At 37.8% G+C, this 16936-nt stretch overlaps 1 protein-coding gene across 2 annotated transcripts in view; it reads left to right on the top strand.

Moving 5' to 3' along the window:
• The window catches only part of TFAP2D (transcription factor AP-2 delta), a 58618-nt gene extending 44803 nt beyond the window's left edge, over positions 1-13815 (top strand). For both annotated transcript variants that reach the window (XM_019457386.2, XM_053904807.1), the window contains one exon: positions 12444-13815. In XM_019457386.2, coding sequence (XP_019312931.1) covers positions 12444-12663 — 220 coding nt within the window. In that variant the 3' untranslated portion in view covers positions 12664-13815. The remainder of the gene's footprint in view (positions 1-12443) is intronic.
• The last annotated feature ends 3121 nt before the right edge of the window (positions 13816-16936 follow it).

Below are 16936 nucleotides of genomic sequence, written 5' to 3'. Positions count from 1 at the left end.
AATTTTATTGTTTCTTGTATTTTACTGTGGTAATGGCCAGTGGTACAAAGATTGGAACTAAAGGATTGTCCCATTCCTTGGGAACTTGTAATGTGGAGGAAAATTACTTACAAAGACTTGCAATATATGAGAAATTTTGTAATGAAGGATTAAGCACAGTAGAGGTAATTACCTGGGGTGATTAGGAAAGGCTTTCATCTATCTATCCATAGTATTTAGCACATAGTATGTACCCAATAAATATGTTAATCAATGTAGATTATGATAATATCTCTATTAGGTCTTGGATGTATTCTCCACTGGCTTATTCCCAGGGCCATGGTGTTTTAATTGAACCATGGGCTGGGGAAGTGAAATGATCAATGTGCTTAATTCTTCTGTTTGAGTCAAAAAGTGTATTGACATCACACCTTCTCAGAAATAGACCTTTCTACTACTCCCATAGTTCCTGGAAATAAGAAATGTATAGGCAGTCCCAGATAACTGTATTTTGCTTGTGATTACATTTTCTTCATTGATTCTCAATGTTGGAAGGCCCCTTACATTTCCCACTCTCCCTCAACATTTGGATCTTCTCTTCAACATCCTTGTCAGGTTGTCACCCATTCCGGGCTTAAAAACTTTCAATGATAGACTGCTCTTTTAATTCCTAGACATCCCTTCTATCTCTACCAACTCTATTTGAAATGCCTTCCTTCCATGGAGGCAACGTCTGTCTCCCTAACATCCCACTCCTTGGGGGCCTTCCAGAGTCAGTTTAGTTCTGTTTCCCTCCCAATTTCTAAAGACAGCTCTGGTGTCTGAGTTTTCTCTTTCTGGGCTGTTCATCCCCCTTTGCTTTAGTATTCCACATATGACATGAATTCCAGTCAGCTCGACTACCTTCTCCACAACACCCTCAAGAGAGGATGTGTGTCTCTACTTAAACATGACATGTTTGGTTTTCTCCAGAAACTGAAACTCCCAAAGTGTGTATGTTTTGTTTCTTGTTTTTATTTTTCTCATTTTGTAGGCGGGGGGGTGGGGGGGGGTGGGGGGTGGGGATGGAAAAGTGTTAGGGAAGGTAATCAGCATTGGATGATTTTATTAATCTTGTGAAAGCATTCTTGCATGTCACAAGAGAAATGAAGGCATTTCAATTAAATGTCTAATTTCAAAAGAGAAAACGCCATGGAATTATACAACTAGGATTGGCATTTAAGAAGTTAAATTATTAAGCCTTCTTCAGGATGTTCTGCCAGTTCAAGGGGTCTTTCAAGACCATTTTATTTAAGAGTATTCAAAATAATGAAGGATGCATGGGTGGCTCAATCAGTTAAGCCCCTGCCTTCAGCTCCAGTCATGATCTTACGGTTCATGGGTTCAAGCCCCACTTTGGGCTCTGTGCTGATTTAGTATTCAGCCTGGAGCCTGCTTCAGATTCTGTGTCTCCCTCTCTCTCTGTCCTTCCCCTGCTTGCACTCACTCTCTCTCTCTCTCTCAAAAATGAATAAACATTTTAAAAAACTAAAAAAATTAAGAATATTCAAAATAATGGGCCTGAATTGTGAAGAATAAAAGTCCTATATTTCCCAAACTTAAGCTCCTTTATGTAAGGTTGAAATTAAACTTTAAAACTTTAGCTTAAACTTCAAGAAACTGAGTACAATTCCCATGTGCAAACAAAGCAACACATAACTGTAGGTGGTCACCTTTTATTCACTAGTTAAATAAGGACAGTTTCTATTTACATAAGAGTAAAAATAGTCTCCTTTGAAGTAAAAAATTTCCTAGTAAAAATGTAGAGTAAAAATAAAATGTAGAGTAAAAAGTAAACAATTTCACTTCCTTAGCAAACAGGTGGAACCATGATGAACTTCTTGTAGGAACCTACATTAAATTACTTAGATTAACTTAACATTGGGCAAGAAATTTAAGAGTTAAATCAGTTGCCAATATTTATCATACTTCACAAGCTGCATGGTACCAAAGCAAATGCCGCAGGAGATACACATATAAAAGCATCCCTTGAAGGTCACTTGATGGCAATTTAATGGATTTTTAGGGTCAGCACATAGGAAACTAGTAATTCAAACAATAGAAACCAGAAGAAATTGTTTCCTTTTTATTTCAAAATTTTTTTTTAATGTTTATTTATTCTTGAGAGAGTGACAAAGCATGAGCAGGGGAGGGGGACACAGAATCTGAAGCAGGCTCCAGGCTCTCAGCTGTCAGCACAGAGCCCAATGCGAGGCTCGAACCCACAAACTGCAAGATCATGACGGGAGCTGAAGTCCAACACTCAACCAACTGAGCCACCCAGGCACCCCCTGAGGCAACTGCAAGTCGCAAACATGGCCCTGTAAAAACAACACATGTGAATTATTGCCTCAGGAGTGCATAGTTGGTAAAGAAGTTGGATACATTTTTATTTCAATAATTTCTATCTTTGTTGAGCTCTGGATTTGGGGAGGGTCTGGGGAGACAACACAGGATTGTGGGAAGCACTCAGGATGGGTTTCAGGGACCTAACTCTGTCTCGTCTTGTTTCCAGCTGATAGTATGGTTTTAGAAGTGACATTTTACCAGTCTGGCCTCTGCATGTTCATCTATAAATTAATACGTTTAAGTTGGATGATCCCTAAGGTTCATTCTACACCAATGATCTTTTACCCTATTCTCCATTTCCTGCTCCCTGTTAAATCATTATTCTATTCTGTGTTACCATATGATCTCATTTTTTTCTCTTTATGTTTCAGAAAATTGTTCATTTTAAAAAGTTGACAATTGAATAAAATTCATCTAAGAAAGCACAGAGCCCTAAGCTTAGCATTTCCATTCCCTTATTCTAAATAGAAAATATAAATTGCCTGGTAGGGAGAAATATAAGGAGATGGTTAATTTATTCCTAAAAACTCTATTCTTATATGCAAAAATAGGGTGCAGATGTCAAAAATATCTTCACCTTCAAAGAGTTGACTAGAATGTGACTGACTTGGGTCTTTCCTAATGCACATGCAATGATCATATCCTTAGCCTCCTTTGCTAATGAGCTGGATTGAAGTAAAATGGAATCACAAGGACTCAATCCCCTTTGGGACCTGAGTAAGTGGCTGAGAAGAGCAGGAAGAATGAGACCTTATGATGGTAGATAGGCAACACATCACCCAGTCTGGCAGAGATTCAGGGATGTCATAAATACACTTCTCCAAAGTGAGTTTTGTAGAACATTAGCCTCATGAGATGCTCCTTGAAAGTGTCTCATGGTCAAGTGTTTTATGGTTCAGGAAACCCTGCCTATTATACTCTCCTTGAAGTATGCCAGTTACACATTAGCATATCAAAAGCTCCCAGAACCCTTTATGAATGGAAGAAATGCTTAGCCCCATGTTTCCAAAACGCGATCACAGGAACTCTTTTTTTCTCAGAATAACTATTCACATCCCATGAAACTCAGGTTCTACAGAAGTTCTTGGGGGAAATGCTAAGTTCTTCATTCTCTTTTTCTGGGAAGGATAGCAGACATGGTAGTTAGGTGTTACTTCTTGGCACTAGGGGCACATACCCAACTCCCTGGTTGCATTTAAATTGAATAGGTACCATTTAAAAAATACTAATGTTTTGGACCTATACCAAAGTAATTAAATCAGGATCTTTGGAGTCAGACCCGCACTTTGGTATCTTTTAAGAAGCTCCCTGGGTGGACTTTGGTAGCTGTATCTGGGGATACCACCAGCTGAAGGAAGCACAGAACACTTGTGAGTGCTGGTAAGGCCTTGCTAATGAGTACATCTCAGTAATTTGTCACCACCAGAGAACTATATACCTTAATTATGCTCCTTAATTAAATTCCATTTTAAAAGCACTTAGGACCATGGGACAATATAATCTATGTAGAAAATAAGCTCGATCAGACAGTTTCTCTCTTCCTCTATATCTGCAGCCAGTTAGGCTACAAAGGATAGATGCCATCAAGTTTTGGGAGGATAAGCCCCAGCTACTTTCCTCTGGGTGAGGTCTCTGTCCATGGCCTATATTCAGGGTTTGTGCTACCTCAGAGAGATGAAGCGCCTTACCCTCACAGCCCTGAAAAGAAGTAAGGTTTTGCAGAAAAGCCCCACAATCCTTTGCTGGTGTTCTCCAGGGGCTGGTTCCCAGCCATCTGCCTCACGACTGTTCTCAGGAGTAGAAGAAGGCATTTTGCTGACTGTCACCTAAAACTGTAGTGGGGAGTACGGACTAAGCCTCAGGCTACATTTGGACCTAAACCTGCAGTAGCTGAATAATCCGGGAGGGAAAGAGGAGGCTTGTCTTCCCTTTAAACCTTGCTGCCTGCAGCCTCTAGAGGCCAAAAAACAAAAACTGAGGTTGGTGACAGTGGCATTTGTATTCAATTTGGGAAATCAAAGATCTATGATAGCAAACACCTATTGGAACGATGCAACATAACAAAATAATGAGAATAATAATCCAGACTGTTTCAACCTTTACAAAGAGAAGTTTGCTTGTCAAACATTTTCCAGGTAGAAAGTTGGAATTTGACAAAATGAAATTAGCTTTTACTCTAATTACCTGAATGATGATGGGGGTGATTTTCTCTTGATTCTCTGTCTTCCAGTGTGTAGCATAACAGTATCTATTATATCCATCTTTTTGTGTCCCACAAGAAAGCTAAAAAAAATCCATCCATGGTTGTCAGACACACCTGAGTGACCTAGTCTTCAGTGGCAAATACTAATGAGGCTTCCATTTCCTTTTCAATGCATTTTATTTGTTTTTTTGTTTTTTACTTTTTTTTCTACTAAGTAGGCTCCACACTCAATGTGGGGCTTGAACTCAAGACCTAGACATCAAGGGTAGCATGCCAGGCCCCCCAACCTTTCAATATATTTTAATTCAGTATTTGCTTATTTTTTAGAAAGAATGTGCTGAATCCTAGGTCCAACTGTTGCCAAGATAGGAAGAATTCGGGGGAAGATTCCATAGGAGTTTGCTTTAGGCTATGTTTTTATAAATTGCTGTTTTGTTTAAATTAGTTTAGACAAATCAATTAAAGTAATGATAGTGTATTTCTGAAGGGCAGCTAGAACAATATGGGAAAAGTTTTGTAACATTTCTCTGGCCTACAACAAACCTAGTGGAATATAAACCATATTTACTTAGATTAAGAAAAGTAAAATAGCTCTTGTTCCTCAGGTAGTTATCTATTGAGAATCCTATGTTAATTTATATTCCAAGTAAGCATTGAAGCTTTGGAGACTTTCAAGATAAACATATAAGGCCTTAGCCAGAAGCAAAAAATGCACTTACCCAGAGATCATAAGGTGTGAAGAGAAGTTTGTGAAATTTCTATTATATGCAAATTTCCTGATAGGTTCTCATCAATAATGTCAGGTAGTTTATAAGTATAAACACTGAGTTAAAGATAGACTGTTCTTAACATCTTATTAGCAAAATCACACAGGGAAAAAGAAGAAAGGATTCTAATTTATTCTCTTTCAAATAGCAATCTCTTCTTTCCCATCTGTTATTTCTTTTTAATTTTTTAAAAATGTTTATTCATTTTTGAGAGAGAGAGAGAGATAGGGAGAGACACAGCATGAACAGGGGAGGGGCAGAGGGGAAGGCACAGAAAGCAAAGCAGGCTCCAGGCTCTGAGCTGTCAGCACAGAGTCCCATGTGGGGCTCGAACTCATGTACCATGAGATCATGACCTGAGCCAAAGTCGGACCCTTAACGGAGTGAGCCACCCAGGGACCCCATCCCATCTGTTATTATTACCTCTTGCATTTCTGTCTCAATTTCTTCATTTTTAACCCTACTAATAGAGAACAGAGTTTGAACTGCTGCAGTACATTTTCCCTTAAAAAGTTAAATTCTATCATCAGTAGAGCATATTCATAAGGTCAAGCCCATTGGTCAAGAAGAGATTAGGATGACACCCTATAAAAAGACAAAAAGCAGTATAAGTCCACAGGTACACATGCACACACGGACATACTCCCTCCTTAGAAAGGGTGGTTCTACCCTGTGCTCTCCCTCCAATTGCTGAAATGGGAACATACCCTAACGCTCAGGGGGAAAGTCCAAAGTAGAACATTACCTTTTGGATCCAGCATAGTTACTATCTTCCTGAGCTGAGCCAATTTGAAAAGATGGTTTATATTGCAGAAAGATGCTCTTGAGAATGTTAATTGGGGGGACCTAGCAGAATAGGAGTTTTTAAAACCATGAATAAAATTAAGAAAATGACTATTAAATAGAAGTTACATTTTCTCTAACATCAGGTGCCATAAATGATAGCAGTCTGGATTTTCTCAGCAGGTAATTGTATTGCTCACAGTCAGTTGTCAGACCCTTCCTGCTCCTCAGTGTGAAATTAGTAATAGGAAAATGAAATCAATGAGCTGGAATCTATCTAGTTAGACAGAGAGAGAGAGGGAATAGATGAAGGTAAATATAGCTTGTAAGCCTGACTAGCTGTGATCTAAACCTCAAATTCTGACTTTTGCTTTTTTAGTTTAGACTTACTGATTTGGGGAGCCTTTCTCTGAGAATTGCTCTTGGTGCAGATCTCTCTGTCAGTATACTGCAAGTGGATATGTTTCCTTTAATCTCACCTAAATTTCACACCATTGATTTTGGCCCACCACCTACACTTTTTACCACATTAAGGTATTTTAAAATTTTGGTTCCATTATCCAACATAGGAATTTTCCTCTCTATTTTAATGCCAGCACTTAAATCTATGATGCCTTCAACCACATTGTCAATTAACATGGCAAGCAGAGTGTGATGAATGGGAGAGTCTTGCAGAACTCCACTGGAAACACCCTTCAAGGTTGACAAATGCCCTCAGTCTGCACTTTGGGCATCATTATCCAACCAGCTGTGAGTCTATCTAAGTTGCCCTCATCTAGCTCACTTGCCCCCTCTCCTTATTTGGGGAGATTTTGTCAGATGCTTTGCTAAAATTCTATAGTAAAGTACATTGTTAGTCCTTTAATAACACTTTTATTTAAAAAAAATACAGTTACTGGGGCATCTGGCTGGCTCAGACAATGGAGCATGCAACTCTTAATCTCAGGGTTGTAAGTTCAAGCCCCACAGTGGGGGTAGAGATTACTCAAAAATTTTTAAAAATCTTAAAAAAAATAGTTACTTTATTGGGCTCTCCACTGAATCCATACAGCACTTCTGTGGTCACTTTCCTTTTTAAAATATTAATACTTCAGAATTCTAAGAACCCATCATGTGAACAAAGTGTGATAAACCCATTCAGTGGACTACTTAATCAACAATAAAAAAATAATCTATTGATAAACACAGCATGGAAGAATCTCAGAATTATTATGCGAAGTGAAAAGAGCTAGTTATAATCATCTATAGACTTTATTATTTGGTTTATATGACAGTTGGGGAAAAAAGAAAAACTGTAGGGATAGAAATTAAAGCACTGATTCCCAGGAGCTGGAGGGGAAGAGGGGAATATTGACTGAAAAGGAACATGAGAAAACATTTTGCGTAACTGTAGTGATTACACAACTGTATGAGTTCATCAAAATTCAACAGACCATATACCCGAAAAGGATAAATATTCCCCTACGTAAATTTAACCTCAATGTACCTGATTTTAAAAATGTCCCATTACAAGAAGCTTGTTAAAGGATGAGTTAAATGTAATTAAATATGCTAGAGTTTCTGAACTCTGTCTCTTTTTCCCTTCTTTGATTACTTAAAAAATTTTTTTTTAAGTTTATTTATTTTGAGAGAGAGAGAGAGAGAAAGAGAGAGAACAAATGGGGGAGGGGCAGAGAGAAGGAGAGACAGAATCCCAAGCGGGTTCTACACCATCAGTGCCATGGCCAATGCAGGGCCCAAACTCAGGAACATGAGACCGTGACCTGAGCCGAGATCAAGAGTCATAGGCTAACTGACTGCGCCACCAAGGCGCCCCATCCCTTGCTCTGATTATTAAGGCGGGTTACTCTGTTCTATTTCATGCTTCCTCTCCAATCTTCCAGGAATTTTCAAAGATTACCTAACAACTCCAGTGTCTCAAAAACACATGCGTGTTTTCTTTATCCTGAAATAGTTTCCTATACTTAAAAAAAAGAAAAGTCTCAACTCCATTCCTTATACCATTGCCAGTTTTAAAGATTAAACTCTCTGAAAAGAAAGCAAAGTATCTTACTTACCATTTAATCTTTCATATGCTAACATAGCACTGTGTTCCCTCCAAACCTTGGGCCCTTTTCTGCAGTGTTCCTCTTCCTCGGTCTTGGAACAGAAATTTAAACTACATCCTATTACTCTGGGCTTCAGAGACTCCCAAATGAAATCAGGGAACTTTAGCCTTCTGTTAAGTCAATCATTCTGGACACTGAGGTACCCAGCCTCTTCTCTTCCCAGGGGCTGCTGCCTCAGGAGGTCACCAGAAGCCACTGTGCTGACAGTGGGCAGTGTCAGGAAGAGTACGGGTTGATGATAGTGTCGCATCTCAGCCCTGTTTGTTTTCATTGTTGCTGTTTGTTTGTGGTTTATTTTTATCTTGACAACTCTTCATTTTTTTTTTTAAGATTAGACTATAACTTTTGATTACCAATTTATAGTAAGAGCTCAAACCGCAAAGTTTTAGAGATACAGATAACTTCTTATTTGCCACTACATTAAGATCTAGCATACTTTGAGGCGCCTGTGTGGCTCATCTGGTTAAGCATCCAACTCTGGATTTCAGCTCAGGTCATGATCTCACAGTCTTGGGATTGAGTCCCACATCCGGCTCAGTGCAGAGACTGCGTGGGATTCTATCTCCCTCTCTCTCTGTCCCTCCCCTGCTTGTGCGCGCCCTCTCTCTCTCTCTCTTTCTCTATCTCTCTCTCTCAAAATAAATAAGCTTAAAAAAAAGAGAAAGATCTGGTGTACTTTGATTATCACTTGGGCTCTGAGGTCACCCATATAGCTCTCAGTCCTCCTCCTTACTTTGGTGACTGAGATCTTACCCTCATCTGTCTGTTGTCATCCCATGGTCTTGCCAGGCTCTAGTGTTACAATTTTGGAGGGTATGTTACTCCTTTCTCCTCAAAATTCTTTTTAAGTCCTCTCATAACTTTGGCGAGTGTCTACTCTTTGGCAGGAGCACACCTTCTATTTCTTAATCATGGGACCAGGAAATTGGCACATGTTTTCAACATCATCCAAGGAGCTTTGATGGGTGGGTAGACTTTGGATCGGCTGAGGAGAAGAAGGAGGGCAAACAAAGGTGCCCAAGTAGGAATGGCCATCACAGGTTTGGGGATAGAAAAGCTTAGAGCCTGAGATAAGCCTTTCAAAATAAAGAACTAGAATACATGATCACAAAGGGTGGAGGAAGGAGGCCTGAGAAATGCAAATATGATATGAAATCTGATGTGGTGTTTGTATCGTCTGCCACCTTCAGCAAAAATGTTGAAAATGTGGCATGAAGATGACACATTGAGTGCAGTGCTAGTTGTCTCTTTCACTTGTCTGGTTTGGGAGGAGAAACTTTTTGATGAATTTGAATTAGAACTTTTACATTTTGACTATCTACTTCAAACCGTTATGGCAACTGTTTAACTCAGGTAGTAATATTTGTTTGTGAAATGCTCTCTGAGATTAATCTGATGAAAATATATGCAAATACCAAGTAAAACTTTAATATTAAGCCTGTGGCTGAAAATGTTATTTTCCAAAGGCAAAAATTGATCTCTGTTGTAAAAGATTTTGGAGATTTGACTAACAGATCACCTTAGTTTGTTTTCTGTCTAGGACTGAAAGTCAGCCTTATCCTTTCTGTTTTTACTTTTATTTTTCTGTAGATTCTACATTATTCCTCTTCTCTTTTTTGTATGTCACTATGAATGAAATATAAACCTATTTTTTCCGGAGTGGTTGGTGCTAACAGAATAGCATGATGTTTCCAGAAATTTCTTTTAATCATCCTGTGATTTCACACTTTTTTTGTGTGCTATTCTAATACAACATTGCATTACTTGAAATATTAGGATTTATAAACCTCACTGAAAACTGCTAGAACAGAAACCATCTTTTGTACTTATTATCATCCTATGCAGTCTGCCCTGTGTGTTTTTAAATGTGCAGGTAATGTTAAATGAAGGAATGAACACAATTTACATAACATATTTTTCCATGTTGAAAGATAACATTATAAACAGTTACTTTTCTTTAAGTTTTATTTATTTTTATTAAAGTCTAATTAACGTACCATGTTATATTAGTTCTGGGTATACAACACAAGAAATACTTTTTCTCATGTTGAAGATTCCACAATCAATTTTAGGCTCTTCTATTGAGCTCCAATTTCCATAACCTTCTGTCCATATCCTGGGTTTAAAGGAGAGCATCCAAAGCTTTAGTACCTGTGGACTGAGGCTTAGGGTTGGAAAGAACCTTGCAGATGTTTTAGTAAGACTGTTATCATCTTACAAAGCTAAAAAACTTCCTCCAGATCACAAAGTGCCTAAAGTCAGAGCCCGAGTGAAGACTTGGCACATTTGGGTCTCAGTGCAGGACAAAGGTGACAACGCATCCTGCTAATGATCAGTTGCATATTATAGAAGCAAGAAAGGTCATCTGCCAAGAAAGGAGACCAGCTTAAAAACTATTCATCATGGTGACAACTCTTCTCCACATTTACATAGGCCTGTCCACTTTGTTCTTGAGTTTTAAAAACCTTGATCTTAGACAGAACAAGTGAGTAAGAAGAATGATCATCTTCCAGGACTACAAGTCTGATAAGATCTATCAGACTCGCTGATAGATCTTAAAGCATAAAGGAATCCTTTCCAGTTTTCTCATTGAGATATGGAGCTGAAGTCAGTTTTCCCACTCAGCAATGCAAGATACTATAGCAAAGATATGCAGATGTTTGAACTCAAAGTTTGAGAAACTAAGCTAAAACCGCCAATATAATGTGATTTCTAAAAAAAAAAAAAAAAAAAAAAAAAAACCCAAAAAACGACGACGACAAAAACAAAAACAAACAAACAAAAGAGTAACACATACCCACAGCCTGGGAAGAACATAAGCACAGAGGCAGTACAGAATGTTAGATTTGTCAGGCAAATTACCTAACTTCTCTGGGCATTACTTCATCTGTAAAATGGAAATAATAATACCTCATTTTTAGTGTTGTTTCCAGAATTATATACAGTGATACAGAATGAAGCACATAGAACATGGCCTGGCATCGATTTAGAACTCAAATATTGGCTATTAACTTTAATATTTAACCTAGTGAAACTAAATTCTGCATACTCTTCCATAGATAAAGAGGGCAGTTACAACCAAGAGAACATGGCACTATAGAGGAAAATAAAATTCACCCAGTGGTACAAAGAGCTCTAAACGGAATAAAGCATGAGAAGAGAGGCAGTTTGTAATCAGAGCCAAACATTTAGACATTAATGGATATCTTCACTCAGTTATTTTTGTGGATGCAACCATGATTAATTCTTCTACTGCTCCAATCAATTCCATTTATTGTCCAGACTCCCTGATAGACCTTAAAGCATATGGATTCCTTTCTAGCTGTCTCATTGAGAAATGGAGCTGAAGTCAGTTTTCCCACTCAGCAATGCAAGATATTATAGCAAAGATATGCAGATGTTTGAACTATGATGATGTCTTATATTTAAAATTTTGGTGTGCATAGTTGTCTAAGCACTGACTATTCTTCTAAATAAATGAAGTCTTAAGACTTTTTCCTTTTTTTTTAATTTTTTTTTAATCTTTATTTATTTTTGAGACAGAGAGAGACAGAGCATGAATGGGGGAGGGTCAGAGAGAGAGGGAGACACAGAATCTGAAGCAGGCTCCAGGCTCTGAGCTGTCAGCACAGAGCCCGACGCAGGGCTCGAACTCACGGACCATGAGATCATGACCTGAGCCGAAGTCGGACACTTAACCGGCTGAGCCACCCAGGCGCCCCGACTTTTTCCTTTTTTTAAAAAAATCTTTATGTATTTACTTTTGAGAGAGAGAGAGAGAGAGTGGGAAAGGAGCAGAGAGAGAATCCCAAGCAGGCTTCATGCTGTCAGCGTGGAGCCAGTTGTGGGCCTGAAGTCACAAACCGTGAGACCATGACCTGAGATGAAATCAAGAATCAGATGCTTAGCTGACTGAGCCACCCAAGCACTCATTTCTTAATGAGATAGAGAATCAGAGCTAAATCATGTATTAAACACCTAGACTTGCTAATCATTAACGTATATCAAGTCTATCAATGACAAATCTTCTAGATGCATCCTGAATTTCTTATGATCAAAAGCAATACATTGACTTGTGTTCTGCCTTTCTTTACGGTTGACACTATTTAGGACCACAATAAATGACTGTTTAATTGAACGTTCTGGGTTAAGTGGTTGTTCTGTATCATACTGTAAGTTGTTCATTTCTTTTTCCCTACCACTTCTCATTTCCAGTTTGATCACTCATGGCTTTGGGACTCCAGCAATATGTGCAGCCCTAAGCACTTTCCAAACAGTCCTCAGTGAAATGCTGAACTACTTGGAAAAACACACTACCCACAAAAATGGCGGAGCGGCGGATTCTGGCCAAGGACATGCCAACTCGGAGAAAGCCCCCCTGCGGAAAACTTCAGAGGCTGCCGTGAAAGAGGGCAAAACAGAAAAGACAGACTAGCTACATCAAACAGAATCTATTTCTAGAGAGTCTTGCTGCTGATATTTTTTCTAATATATATATCATTGAGGGTGATTAATCTTCAGTGGACCAAATCTCTACCCTCCCCCAACCCTCCATAAAAAAAATAAAAATGGAAATGAAAAATGAAACAAAAAGGACAAACCCCCCCCCAAAAAAAAGAAAAAAAAAGGAAAACAGCAGTGTAACCGTGTGATGAAATTGTCACTTTTTAATTTTATGTTATGATAAACTTTTTGTGCACGTAATTTATTGTTCAGGATTATATACATCACAGTTTTTAAGCACTTCTGGACTCTGGAGAGGCAGCACATGCTTTTTCACATCTAACGGATGCACTTTCTTATCCAACTATGTAGTTAGGGATTAGAAAGCATGACCAACTGGAATCCATCACCAGTGCTTACAGCTCCAGTCTTTCTTCACTTAATTCCCTGATAACAGAAGAGTGCCTCTTTCCATTAAATAGACCAGTCTGGCAATCAATCCATCAATAAATGCTTTGGGAACTGAACAGGGCAGTCATGAATCTTTGTCCTGTGAATTGACAGAAATTCTAAAATTTTGGTCACCCCACTTATATTTTGGTTAAGCCCACTTAACTACCAGTGCCTTGGTGGTATTTCAAAATTCTGAGAAACTCTGCCCTCTTTATGTATGACCATTCCCACCCCACCCTAAGATCTACCCCCACTCCATAACTAAGAAGACACAGCATAATATTGAAGAGATAAGAGATGAACTCTTCCATTCATTTTCTTTGCATCCCCAGCCTAAGAGTTCAAGGAAGTAGACTGCACTTAGTGGCTCTTGGCAGGATGGCTAAAGGAAAGGGTAGCTTTGCTGCTTTTGGGCTCCTGAAGGAGAAGCAGTGGTATTGTGTTGCCTGGAAAAGCTTGGAAATAAGAACAGTGATGTTTCCAGGAATCCTTGCCCCTCAGAGAGAGGAGAGGAGCCCAAGGGACTAGTGGAGGCTCCTTGAAGTGCTGGTGGCCAATGATTGTATGGTTAAAATATGAGCCGTTTTTTTCTACCTTTGTGCTTCTTCTACATGCCTGATGGCTGTGTTCTAAACCTTTAGAGGCACAGAAGCATTCGGATCTGTGTTCAATAAAGAAAACAAAACCAGAATGATCAGAGAAGACTTTTGCTTTTAAGATGCCTCCTTTTTTTATAGCTTGTTCTGTACCTTCATTGTCCTTTAGTTAAGACACTGAAAACGAGGTTCCTGGCTGCAAAGGCTAGGGGCTAATTGAATGAAAGTTTGGTCCATTTAAACCTGAACGTGTCAAGAAACCTGATTCGTACCACACTGTACTGACCTTTCTATTGTTAACAAGTGTCAAACTTCTAGGCAAATAAAGATGTAGGTCATCGTCTATGAAAAAAATTATTTTAATAATATATGGACTCCTGATACTAAGGTTAGCATGAAAATATTGTCCTCTTCTTAACACATTTCAATTACTTTCAAAAAGTCTCTGTTGTATTATAATCCCATGGGGAATATTACTATTATTTTTAATTGAGAAGAAATTGCTCAAGATTTTTCATGTAGAGCACACAAGATATTTTTACCTAATAATAATTCTTAAAGTTATTTGACCTTTATCTTCAATCTTGTACAGAAAAGAAGAACAATAATCAATGAAAATCTAAATTTTCTAGACTAAATTCAATTAACAGAAGACACTACTAAGGCATTCTATAATAAAGGGGTTTTATAGTTATACTGTAGAAGAGCTTAAAATAAATGTAACAGTAATGAGTTGTGATTTCATGTGTTTACCTAGTTCCATGTTTTAAATTTTGCCATTACTCATGGATTAAAAGTTTTTTGAAATAAAATAGAATAAAGCAGGAATTCTGCTGCAGTTCCAAATTTCATCACAAAATAAATTATTCCATTTTACATGAAATTTCCCATATTGTAAAATATACACATGAAACAGAAATGAATATTTCAGTTTAATAAGTAGTAGGAAGGCTATATACAGATAATGTGGGCTATTAACATTTCCTTAATGAAATTTCCACATTAATACTCTTTTATTCCTTTTATTATTAACAGTTACATATGTATTTAATATGGCATTTTGATATGCATATCTGCTAGATACTTAATGTAGTTATATACCATGTCAAATATTCACCAATAATCAGATGAAAAATTAGATCTGGCTTACAGTACCACCTTCTCCACCCATAGTTGTGACTAGCTGGGGTTCTTAACACTTCAATGGGGTGGTATTATTTATTAGCCTTGGAAACAAAAGTATAACTATAAAAAACTACAGTGCATATTATTTACCAGGATTCTGGGTGTCTTAAGAGCCTTAAATGGACAGCACCCATTGTTTAACTTAACCAGCCATTAGGCCATAAATGAATTGATGGACTGGTCATGTTTAGAGTCATTTATTATCATATTCTAATAGACATTGTTAACATACCAACTTTTGCCTTGTATATAATAGGTACTCAACACTTTTTAAATAAATGAGTAAATGAATGTGTGTGTGTTCTTTGTCCAAAATGGGCCAAAGGACCTATTACTTTTGATTTATATTTTATTTTCCCTCAATACTCAGTGCTTCAATCTGGCTTGCTTCTTCCATGGTAATTTATAAATAACTCTTTTTATTTGAATAAGATCACATTTCCACTGTATCACATTAGTTCCAAGTAGATATATTTAATATAGAACAATAAAGAAAACTAGGTATCAGAATTTTCACAAAAGTGAAATTATAATCGGTATCATAGTTTATAGTGAAGGCAGCTCACAAAAATCTATTTGATTTTCAGTGTTATACTAAGTAATAAAGCAATGAAAAATTTTTTCAGATTAACTATTGCCCAGAAAAATTGTCCAAATCTCTCATACTTACTCATAATTAATAATAAATGTAAAATTTTTATATTTAAACTTGTGAAAGATGAAGACAAATTCCTATGAAAAGAAATGTCTAAGGCTGTTTCAATAACCAATTTAAATGCCACCTCCATGGCTATCTCATTAGACTTAAGTTTGGTGGTTCTAGAAAAATAAATGAAACTCTGAATTACTCTATTTTTCTCCTCTGGAAAGATCAGCACTGGAAGGTTCCTAGCCCATTCTCCTGCTCTCTTCTTTTCAGATGCTTTGAAAATAGGAATAATTTTTTCTGGCTTTGCAGTTCCCTTTTCCTTTTCCTTCTTGGAGGGTATATTCTCTTCAATGTCTAGGACAGAGTATGACCCTTTAGCACACCCAGGAACCCCCTGACCCTACTGTGGCAGTGCTAAGAATTTGACTTTCTGTCACCTGCTGCTTTCAAGATAAATGTGTCAATAAATAACCTTGTTAATGATAAGTAAAATAGTATAATCCCATTTTCCTGTATTTTCTTCCTTCTATGCCTCATTGGAAGCATTTTAGAGCAACGTAATTTTTAAAATGTATCAGAATCCTTTACACAAGGAGCGTGCTGTGTCCTTACAAAATCCAAGTCAATATGTGAGAGGTAGTATGGTGTAGTGACTAAGAGTATAGACTCTAAAACCAAATTACCTGGTTCAAATCATGGCTTTTTCCACTTGCTACTGAACCTCTCTGTGCCTCCATTTCCCCATTTGTAAAACGAGGCTACTAATAGGTACCTACTCTCATAATTACTGTCAGAACCAAAGAATTAATGTTATCTAATTTGTTAAGAGCAAATAGGGGCATAGTTAGTGCTGTGTGAGTGTTAGCTAGTGTCTTTAGTACTTAGCTTGGACAAGCAATTTTTAAAATCTAGATATCAGTCTCTCTTCAGTTTATTGGACCCTTTCTATATGCCAGGCTCTGTCCTAGAGGCTGAAAATACAGAGTAGAATAGAACATTTGTTTTCAAGTTTCTCACAGTCTCCTGTGAAGACTCTAGCCATTAGAACATGGTATCATAGTGAAAATGTGCACAAGTTGCCCCAACACAAACCAGAGTAACTTCCAGGGAACTGGAGAGGAGAGCATAGAGGGTGGGAGATGGGGGTTATGATCAGGGAAACAGAAAGGTGATCAAGAAAAGAGGGACGTTATGGTTCTGGGTGATTTCAAAACATTTGGGGCAGGATGCTATTTTGAAAACTAACAAATTTACCTTGTAGTTCTTGTTATTCCTACCTTCCTCATCCTCTTGGAGCAGCTAACATTTTGTCTCTACTGCCTCAAGGTGGGAATGTGACCCAGTGGAATGCAGGCAACAAAAGAGTTGAACTTCTGTACAAG

This window comes from Panthera pardus, unplaced genomic scaffold (assembly GCF_024362965.1).
Source record: "Panthera pardus isolate Hobbes unplaced genomic scaffold, ASM2436296v1 HiC_scaffold_17, whole genome shotgun sequence".
NCBI classification, from domain to species: Eukaryota; Metazoa; Chordata; class Mammalia; order Carnivora; family Felidae; genus Panthera; species Panthera pardus.
The sequence above is the reverse complement of the archived record's forward strand: the minus strand, read 5'-3'. Positions and strand labels throughout refer to the sequence as shown.